This window comes from Pelmatolapia mariae, linkage group LG10_11, assembly GCF_036321145.2.
Source record: "Pelmatolapia mariae isolate MD_Pm_ZW linkage group LG10_11, Pm_UMD_F_2, whole genome shotgun sequence".
Lineage (NCBI taxonomy): Eukaryota > Metazoa > Chordata > Actinopteri > Cichliformes > Cichlidae > Pelmatolapia > Pelmatolapia mariae.
This window is the reverse complement of record NC_086236.1, coordinates 48,337,713-48,348,593: the sequence shown is the minus strand read 5'-3', so window position 1 is coordinate 48,348,593 and position 10,881 is coordinate 48,337,713. Positions and strand designations below refer to the sequence as shown.

Sequence of the window (10,881 nt, the reverse complement as noted above, 5' to 3'; positions counted from 1 at the left end):
GTTATTTCAAAGTTTACGTTAATGCTGCATAACATATATGTTTTTTCACACATAAAGGTTAATTATTTCTTTTAAGCATAAAATACACACTTTGTTGTCTTGTCTTTCTGGGTGAATGTTAAGAGTTCGTTATAAAAGTGGCTGACTCTGATGAAGCTGCTGTAGTGAAACAGGTGTTCCGCTAATTAAAGGTAATCAGGCGGATTGTTTTACAGGTGTGGCTCTCCAACAAATATAGTACCCCACCTTTAATTATATATATGTATTAGGATGTTGTTAAAACAGATTTATGACAGGATTTCCAAAGGTCCCATTTATCAAAACGCGTCAAATGTGCAAGAGCAGATAATATTCCATACGTACTGTACAACTTGCATGGTATAGTTTGAATAACTGTAAGGCTTCTGTTTTTCACTGATGGGAAAAAAAGTTTGCAGTGAATAATTATAAATTAGGCCTTTTTTTTCTTCTCCACAGCAAATGGAAAACTTCATTCTGTACGAGGAACTTGGGGCAGGCCGCAACTCAGTTGTCTATAAAGGAAGAAGGAAGGGCAATCTCAACTATGTTGCTATCAAATGCACTGACAAAACCAAGAAATCCGAGATTACTAACCACGTAGGACAATGTTTGAACTTAGTAGTACATCTGCTAGTTGTATTAGTTTTATATACCAATAACAGAGTTGTTTTTAACAGCCCAAAGAAGGCTGTGATTAGTATTGATATATCTAACTGTCAATCTATTTTCCACCTGTTATGCATGTCTTAGTCGCAGGGCCAGCAATCTAAGTAGGGATGATCTCCCTTTCTGAGGCCACTGCTCCCAGTACACTAGCATATATACAGTGTGCTTTTCATATTGAATAAGATCATGTGAATGATTAGTGCATGATATTTTTAGGTGGAATTTGCCATTGAGCTTTGCCGTAAAAAGCCTGCTTTATAAAAGTGTTCTGATGATTCACTCTTGTATTAGGTACGCCTCACCCAGGATCTGGATCATCCAAATATAGCCAACTTCTACGAGTGGTATGAGACAAGTAACCACCTGTGGTTGGTGGTGGAGCTTTGTACAGGTCAGTCATTATTCCTGGCAGTTGTTATAAACAGTACCCGAATATCAAAGAATATATTTGATGAGAACCACAACTTATAGCAGCTTAAGGCTTAAATGACTTTAATATTTTAAGTTTTTAATAATAAATGCCCTTTCAGAATGCGTTTTTCCCCATTACTCATATATATTCAGTGTTGGTATAGTCTGTAACCACATTTTTTTTTTAAGCAATGCAAGGTGTGTCATTCTTTGTTCTCTCTGTTTTTACCTCATGTGCCAAACTTGCATACAAACATGTGCTGTAAATTTCAGGGGGTTCCATGGAGTCTGTAATTGCCCATGATGGAAGCCTGTCACAGGATGCGGTACGAAGGTTTGGATGGCACTTAGTCAAAGGACTGAAACACATCCATGAGTTAGGAATCATTTTCTCTGACCTGACTCCTGCTAAGGTTTGCACCTGCATTCATCTCTATGTAAGTGTATAACAGCAATGCTACCATCATATATATATGTTGTAATATTTCTCTTTCTGTTGCTCATAGATCCTACTTGATGGCAGCGGCATTCTGAAGTTTGGTAACTTCTGTCTGTCTAAGGCAGAGGGAGAGACGCTGCAGGATTTCCTTACCTTGTTCTCTGCATCTGAGGAGATAGAGGAAGGAGACAGCAATCAGAACACTGAAAACTTAGAGAAAAGATTACAAGGTTAGTAATCATGCTGTTTCTGTATGCTATCACTTGTTGACTGTATAAAACCAGCTGATTAGAGATAAGAGAGGCTCTAAAGATATACAGCTGTTAGTAGCTGCTGTTGATCAGATGGAAATGTAAGCAAGGACTTAATGTTGCATCCAGTGCTCTGGGTGTGCAACCTTAAGAGAGGTATTTCACTTAAGGCAATGACAAAAACAAGTCTTGTGTAGGGAATGTTGTTTTGAAATCTTGGTGAGATTAAAAAAATAGCAGCATAAAAACTTTAAAAAAAATATTATAATATGTTAAGACTATACCATATTGTATACTTTATAGTATCTGTTTTTAAACTACTCTGTGTGCATTTATGTATGTATATTTTCAGGTTCTACAGCTTACAGTGCTCCAGAGGTTTTGGAAGGATCAGAAACTAATATGAAGTCTGATCTCTGGTCTCTTGGTTGTATATTATACTACATGTACACCGGTACTGATATGCAAACAGACTCAACAGACTAATGAAAATACTAATTCTGGCTTGTAGTATGTTATACAGTACTATTCTATATTGTTTTTGTTTCCCAGGTAAACCCCCCTTTTGCTCTGACAACTACACTGAATTGAGAGAGATGATCTTGAATAAGGAACCACCACCTCCCAGGCAGACAGGTGACAAACACTTCCTCGCACACCCACATCATTATATACAGACACAGACTCGCACACAAAGATGTCACATTTCATATAGTGTTTGATATTTAGAAATAAATAGTTTTAACAGATAATTGTTGATTTTATTCTTGTTGTTGTTTGTTTGATTAATTGTCTTCTTTGTACAGTGGTTTCTGCAGGTCCTCCCTGCCAGGATTTCCAGAGTCTTCTGAAAGGGTTGCTCAACAAAAACCCTGAGAGGAGGTTAAGCTCATACACACACAACAAACACTTACAATTCTGATACAGTTGCTATAGTTTCATCATCTGGATGCTCAAATGCTTCTATAAATCGATGCACATGTTCAGCAGCATTGCTCAGACAGTGGGATTTAATAAATGAATGATCAGTATGAATGAATGAATGCTCAGTGTGCTGAAAACAAAATATCACCACATCACTACACCACCTGTCTGAACTGACACAAAGCAGTCTGGGTTCATGGAGTCATGCTAGTTATGCCAAAGTCTGACCTTGCCATCTGTGTGCCTTAGCAGAAATTAAAATTCATTATTCATAATCATTAATTTTTCCAGTATTGGATTCTCCAGTTTTTGTGAGTCTGTTCCCATTGCTGCTTCAAATTTCTGTTCTTGGCTGATAGGAAAGAACACACATGGTCCTGTTTTGTTGCAGCCCATCTGCCTGGAAGTTGTAAATGTTTTGGATGCTCTTCTGCTCACCCCAGAGTGGTTATCAGAGCTCTTTTTGGCTTTAATGTCAGGTCAGCACACTCTGGCCATTCTCCCGAGACTTTTGTCATTATCAAGGTATTTCTCACGGGGTATTTTTGTTTCTCCCTCCAGTTCGACAGAGCTGTGCAGACTGCAGTGAGATCAGTAATTATAGAAATACCCAAACCAACTCGTGTGGCATCAACAGTCATGCCAGAATCATGGTTGGAAATACGGCCTGATCATATTTTTCCCAATTCTAATGACATTAACTGAAGCTTCTGAGTGCTTGCATGATGGATGTTCTGTTATTTAACTGTCCTTTTATTTTGCCAATACATTGCGAGAAGGACTCCCTTTCTAAATTACAAGAACAAATAAACTTGCAGGCCTGTGTAATGGAGCCAAGTCTGACTTGTAGTTTAGTGTAGTTTGATTTTCTACAAAATTACCAAGAAATTACACAGTACTTAAAAATACTTATGCAGTATTTAAAAATACAGTATAATACATACAGTATAATACCCAGAATTTAGACACTACTTAAAATTATTTATACATGCTTAAATTTACCTACAGTTTAATTATGTCTTTTTTATAAAAACCTGACTTATTAACCCCTTATTCTTGGGAGACTACTTGTAGGTAAATGTAACTACAATGTAATTTCAAATAAAATGATTAAAGTTCCATTTACAGGGGAGCTGCTGTAGTTCCTGGCTGTATTGTAAAGTGTTACTCATAATGCATTTAATTTTTCGATGTATCTTTAGGATGAACTGGCCACAACTGCTGGCTCACCCTTTCTGGACACAAATTATAAAGGAGGAAGAGGATGCAGAAGAAGGTGAAGAGAAGAATGAAGAAAATGAAGAGGAAGAAAATGTCTGCAAGGAGGTTGTTTCTTGTAGTTTGAGGTAGGTTATGTTTTTTCATTTTTTTAATCTGTTTTGATTTTAAAAGTCCAACATATTTACCAGCATTTATTTTCCTTCTTATTTTTGGCTGTCAGTGGGGATGTGAATCGTGTGTGACAAAGGTTGATAATTTGGTTGATAGAGAATTTAGAATTAGCTAATAAAGAAACAGCTTGCAGAAAGGGTTTTGTATCACCATTTTCACTCATGTGCTTCAGCATAGACCTTTTCTTGGCATTATCCGATGGAGCTACATACAAGAACACCAATGTTGGATTAAGTTGAATTGATCTTTAAATTTTCTTTTTCTGCCTGCAATATCTGACTGGATCCATTCAAGAATAGTGCAGATAATAGTTGGGTGCATTCATGAGTATACTTCATGTGTCCTGCTTTCTGCAGGCAGCACTTTCACTTACACCAACTGACCGAGTAAATCCAGTAGTAAGAACCCGTCTGAAAGGAAATACTTCCTTTTTCTCTGCTACACGTTAGAAAGGGTAACTTCAGCCAGTGTTCAGACCTGAAAAAGAAAGAAAATGAACATGAAATTTTTTCTCCCGTTTGAAAACTTTGTGTGTAGTTCTCACTACCTCCACAGACACACAAACACATGTGACCTTTTCCATCCGTGGCAAGCAGCGAGCCTTACCAACAGCCACTTAGCTCTCAGTCAGCTAGCTTATGGGATGTCTGAGAAACTAATATCATCTCTTACAACAACTGACAGGCCATGTGACAGAAGGACTGACAGCCAAAATTCTGTCAACCACACATCCTCTGGAGCCTTGAGCCAAAGCCAGACCCTGAATAGTGAAGTAGGAAGGGAGAGAAGAAGAGAAGGAGAACCTGGCGATGACCCTAAGTTAACTGGGAGTCTGCAGATGTGCCGCACACTGCAGCCCAATAAGTCATTCACACTAGGTAACAGATTCGTCAAAGTCTGTGTGGTTTAGATTAAGCAACAAAGTTTAATACTTAGCCACAGTAAGCTACTTAACTTTGAATTTTAATTTGTACTTTAACACTAGTCATTTTTGTATATATGAACATTGTATGTGTGATAGATTCTGTTTTTTTACAGTATTTATCTTCAAACCATTAATTAATCATTAATCTGGTTTTATATTCCACTGTTTTGCTTTACCATTTTTTGTACTAGAATTTGTTTGTGTTTGGTTTTGGTTTGTCGTAGGTCTACATTATACTAGTAGTTTCTATTGTGCAGATCTGATTTCTGCTTATTATGATGTAAGGTTCATCTTTCACCATACCACAGATTTATGTGCATTTAAGTACACACGTGCTTACTTCTCCAGATAATGTTTCAGACCTGAAGCCAAAGAGTGGTTTGGATGAAGACAGCACTGAGGCCATTTTTCTGCTCAGGTATTCTGTTCTCATTCTTTCCTAGTTTCCCTTACAGAGTTTTGTTCCTGTTTTCAGTGCGCAAGTTTACAGGTAAATTATTCCAGAGGAGGAATGTGAATCTCGTGTTTTAAAAGTGATATGTAAGCTTTGGACTTACTCTTACAGTAGGAACACACCTAGAATGAGTGGTACTCAGATGTCTATAGTAAACCATACATTGCTCTCCATACTCTTCTCTTCCTGTTCTTGTAGCTCCCGTGCCAACTCAATCAGAAACTGCAGTTCATCTGACTGTCCAAATCAGAACATTGCACCTCAGGTTACTCTCACTACCGGTAACTGTACTGACACTACACCCTGTGTGAAGGATCTTCTCCACACTGAATTTGATCTCACTGTCACCCCAGTCCTTGACAACCCCAAGGTAAAGGCATGTAATTATATGATATGATGGCTGTTTCATATTTCTTTTTTTAATTCATTAAAATACATCTATCGGACCTCTGTTAGTCTTTAAGTCTTCTTAGTGGGAAACTTTCTTGCTCCTTCTTACATTACATAAGAATAAGAAATTTATTAGCAAACCTTTACTAGCAATGTAGAAAAAACAGCTACAATTGACTATTTTGAGCTCTCTTTAACAGATTTTGAAGAACACTCCTGTGCGATATGATCCTAAAACCCTATGTGTACCTGCATATTCAGGTATGTTTTTTGAGCTGGCACAAAGTCAGTTTAGTGTCCTGAAAAAAAGCAAAAAAGTATCTCAGTGTATTGTCCCTGTTTTATCTTGAATCCTCTCTATTTTCCTGCAGGTGAGAAGCTACAGTCTCTGAGTGATGAAGAGTGGATTGTCTTTCTATCACAGCTTTGTTCATCCATTGAAGAACAGAGCCACTCCACTTCCACAGCCACTCGATCCAAACTCAACCTCCTGTGCTACCTCTGCTGTGTGGTTGGACATACAGTTATCGCTAACAGGCTGATTAACTCAAGACTGGTAGGAAAACATATATTTGTTTTAGACTCCTGTTGAATTATGATCTGCTGGGTGGGTTTCTTGAGAACAGTTGCATAACTGTGCAGCTTAATAGAATGTATTTAATATCTCAACCCTACATGACAGTAAGGGATCCTTAGTGTTAGCTGAGGAAGATTATAGTTGGAAATCTTTCCACTGGCATGTCTGTACAATTGAATATTTATAATGAGCTATTGTTTTCCAGTTTGTTCATTTTCTACTGACCTTGTGCTGTCTTTTTTTGTCTGTTTGTTTGCCCTGTCAACAGAGAACTTCAGTAAGAGGATGTAGGTGTGTGGGTCATGCTTTTGCTCCCAGCTAGTCATTAGTCAAGTGGGAGTCATTAGTACCGCACAAGGATGCAGTTTCATAGAATTATTCAGGGCTCAAAAAAAGACACCTCTTTCAATCTGATTTTGGGCACAGAGTTCCTGAAAAAATGTAAGATTAAGATTAACAAAAGCACAGGAAAATTATATTTAGAATGTTTTTTATTTATGGTATTATTACTGATATAACCATACTTTTTCTATCTGTAATTAAATAAAGTAATGATAATTGTTTTTTATATGGCTCATCTTTTCCACTCAACAATTAGAATTTGAAAAAAGTTAATTTCTTTTTACTAAAACACCGAACACTCTCATTAACAATCCTTTTAGAAGTCATAATGAACTTAGATTCCATGCTTTGTTGCAATATATCATTATTTTCTACATATTTACATTGTTTGCTATCCTTTTCCTTCTTTCTGTCACTCTAATTTCCTCAATCCTTCATTCAGCTTCTAGTTTTGGTCCACCTGTTGCGACAAGCTCCTAACTGGGACATGTAAGTACACAATGTATGTTTGTTCTATAAACAGGGGACACTGTAACATTGCTTTTTTTAAAGTGCCAATTTCAAAACATTATGATTAAAGAAAAGCTACTGAATAATTAGAAGAGGCGCGATTCTACATCCTCTCCCAATTGCTTTTTTTAACATTGTTTTATGAACTGCAGTTCCTATGATTATATCTAGAGTGGTTAAGCATGCTCTAAGAAATTTGATGTTTATACATTTTCTTTGCTTTGTGTTGTGTTTTTCTTCTAAGGATGCTGGAAAACTTAAACACCATGACCAGTTTTAGAAAATCAGTAACTGAAAATGTTTTTAGAAAATCCTGAGTTGATATCCAAGCTGAAAATTCACAATTAACATAATAAATAAAAATGAAAAATGCTTTGCAGACGGAGCAAGGTTCTCAGAGTGATGGGACTACTGGCTCTGCACTGTAGTGACCTTGGATTGGACAGTCCTGTTTCTGAGGTCAGGAATATACACACATATTAAATAGAGTTACACTTATTTCCTTTAGATTTTTTTTATTTCCATGTATTCATTTATTTATTTACTTAGGGAGAACAGCTACTGCTCATTTGCTCATTTTTTTTAACCTTAACCTAACACAATCTTCAAATGTTAGTATAAAACTTATACTAGGGTTCCTAGCTAATTGTCACAATAGTGTAGGTATGCCAACACAGATTTAAAACCCCAAGACATTATCAATGCAATTGCATAGATATTTTATTTATGGAATCTTATCTATTTATTATGTATTAGAAATAAAAGTGTAACACTGGCAACTATAGAAAGAGCAAAACAGTAATTTTATTTCAGACAAGTTATTTAATGCGCTGAGTAACCAAAAAATTGAGAAGTCCTGTTTTCTTCAAAATGTTTCATGATCCTCAGACCTGCAGTACACATTTACACCACGATGTGGCAGTAAATACCAGAAAGAGCACATTTATTGATATAAAAATTTAAATTTATCCACAACAAAATACATAAAGGTTGATTTAGCATATCTTGCTTAATTTTATTGTGCATGTGGCCATAATTAGTACTTTTGTTTAGAGGCATGCCAACAATAATCAAAGCTTTTAGCTGAGGAAGGAGGAAAAAAGCTGTCCTGAAACAAGATGTAGAAATACTTTATAGTACCAGTATGTACCAGCTGGCGGCGTTAAAAAGCTACAAGACAACCATAGCCTGTGTACAGTAAATAGGAACTTTAGAGATATCTTGCGCTCTCTCGCTTCTGCTCACTCTCGCTCTCTCTCTCTCTCTCTCTCTCTCTCTCTCTCTCTCTCTCTCTCTCTCACTTTTGCTCTCATCAGCTCAGTTAAATTCAGAGTGGCTATACTGGCACGGTGCTTCTGAAAAAAATATTGCCAAAGTAATTTGAGTGTACACAATAATAGTGGTATAAATATTTATACAATTTATTTAATCAAGTATAAAGATTGATATATAACTGTAAATATATCATTTTCATGTGTCTGTGTTTGTGTCTGGATGAATCCATGTAATGTGTGTGTTTTGGTCATTCAGGGACCCTTGGGTGTGCCTCGCTCCTTGCCAAAGGAGTGTATATATAATATAAAGAGTTGAAGTTGTTACTGTAAACATTGCTGTTTCATTAAACATTAGAAATTATAGGAGGACGTATATCTCTGCCCACTCAACTCCACTCTACACAAAGAGTGACCACTAATGTACTTGGTTAGGATTGTTATTGGTGTGCTTCTAACAGTGGAGTAGATATTCTGCCAAATCATAATTTCTTTTGAAATTGGCCAGCTCTACTTCTACTTTTTTTTTTCTTTTCTTTCAAATGTTTGAAAATGGTTTCTTGACATAATTTGGGGAATTGATTGGTGCTTGGAAAGCAGTGTTGTTGTGATAATAGCCAGAAAATGTCTGAGAGGGAGCGGTTAATCTCAGCCCCAGCTCACACAAGGGACTCTTTTCTGGGCTCATCTTTTGGTTTTGGAGGGCTTTGGACTAGAGGGTGTCTGAGGGCTAGATTTGAGGTGATTAATAAATTTGAGTGTTCAATTTTTAATTTTAATTTTCAATGGATGTCTGCCTCATTCTGCTCTGCATCCATTTGTGGCTGTTTTTCTGTGCATCTGCAGGACTATACATGTAAACAATTCTGTTTTCCTCATAATTACTGTGGTGACTCAGTGGAGCCTATACTTTACTATCTTACAGCAAAAATTGACTGGTTAACACTTTAGCTGAAATTTGGAACTCAAATGAGGAATCAAATTTTCTTTTAATTGCATTTACAGCTTAAGCTTTTTTCTTTTAGTGTATTTACTGCCACGTTGAAACTCCCTGATGCTGTAATGCTCATACCAGAACAGACTTCCCTCTAGTCACTAAGAGACTGGAATCAGCACATTGATTCTAAAAAATAAATATTTAATTTTCAGCCATGACAACCACTTTTCATCAAGTTAAAAGGTTTGGTTTGTCAAAGTGTAATGAGCATATATATGTTCAATAGTACAGTGGTTTAGGTGGAAGATTTTAATTTCTCATGGGTCATCCATAAACAACATTTAGTGACATTTTGTTGAATGTGCCTATGCACATGCTGACATAGATGCCATGGTACTTACATGGTCAGATTTAGTGCCACAAATGAGAGAAATTAGCCTTATGATAAAATATTGATATTACCAGTGGCCATATTGGCAGGAATGTATTGATTGTCTTGTTTTTGTTTGTCTGTTTTTTACTATATACTGATATGTGATTTGTCAGATAATGTAACTTTAAAGCCTTTGCAGATTTGTCATCACTGTCTAGGGCCCATCATAAGCATTGCAGTTTATCGGTTTCCCTTGTTGAGTCATTTCTCTAAAGAGTCCCCTCTGAACTTTCTATTAACTATGTACAGGCAGAAAGGAGAGACACATTACCGGTGAGACTTACAAAACAAGTAGTTTCTGATTTGTAGTTTCATCATATCAGGTATCATTTTTTGAGTCCTGGACATTGGCAGATTCTTGATGGAGTTTAAAAAATGGCTTCATCAAAGTAGAATATACTGGGGGTGTATAAATGGCACAGAGATCTAGCTATGTGCTATTTGTCAGTGATGCCCAGGGCTTATTCTTAGTTACCATGGTTTACTGTTGACATCTTACGCCAGAGATCTGTTTCATACCACACCAGTTGTCTTCTGGCTCTTTGCTGCTACTGGGATGGCTGTAGCTCAGGCAGTAGAGCAGGTCATCTACTGATACTGGTGGTTTGATTCCTGGCTTCCCCTAGTCTGCATGCCTCTTGGTCAAGATACTAACCCCAAATTGATCTCCGATGCATCCATCGGAGTATGAATGTGTGTGTGAATGTTAGTTAGAAAGCACTAAGAAAATTTGCTTGTGCGAATGGGTGTGAATGGGTGAATGCACATGTTGTGTAAAGTGCTTTGAGTGCTCAGAAGAGTAGAAAAGCGCTATATAAGAACCAGTCCATTTACCATTTACTGAGTCATCACAGCAGTATACAAAATGGACGACTTTGGCATCGCAGTTTCTCTTTAGTGAATTGTTAAAAACCAATGATGAGTGGGAAAAAAATCTG

The 10,881-nt window shown here is 36.8% G+C and overlaps 1 protein-coding gene across 2 annotated transcripts in view; it reads left to right on the top strand.

Annotated features, from left to right (window-relative positions):
• Window positions 1–480: 480 nt before the first annotated feature.
• Window positions 481–10,881, top strand: part of ulk4 (unc-51 like kinase 4) — an 85,801-nt gene continuing 75,400 nt past the window's right edge. For both annotated transcript variants that reach the window (XM_063486446.1, XM_063486447.1), the window contains exons 1-15: window positions 481–618; window positions 979–1,078; window positions 1,372–1,511; window positions 1,605–1,767; window positions 2,141–2,242; window positions 2,341–2,424; window positions 2,595–2,670; window positions 3,915–4,058; window positions 4,789–4,982; window positions 5,378–5,447; window positions 5,682–5,853; window positions 6,074–6,134; window positions 6,245–6,429; window positions 7,235–7,281; window positions 7,683–7,761. In XM_063486446.1, coding sequence (XP_063342516.1) covers window positions 481–618; window positions 979–1,078; window positions 1,372–1,511; window positions 1,605–1,767; window positions 2,141–2,242; window positions 2,341–2,424; window positions 2,595–2,670; window positions 3,915–4,058; window positions 4,789–4,982; window positions 5,378–5,447; window positions 5,682–5,853; window positions 6,074–6,134; window positions 6,245–6,429; window positions 7,235–7,281; window positions 7,683–7,761 — 1,755 coding nt within the window. The remainder of the gene's footprint in view (window positions 619–978; window positions 1,079–1,371; window positions 1,512–1,604; window positions 1,768–2,140; window positions 2,243–2,340; window positions 2,425–2,594; window positions 2,671–3,914; window positions 4,059–4,788; window positions 4,983–5,377; window positions 5,448–5,681; window positions 5,854–6,073; window positions 6,135–6,244; window positions 6,430–7,234; window positions 7,282–7,682; window positions 7,762–10,881) is intronic.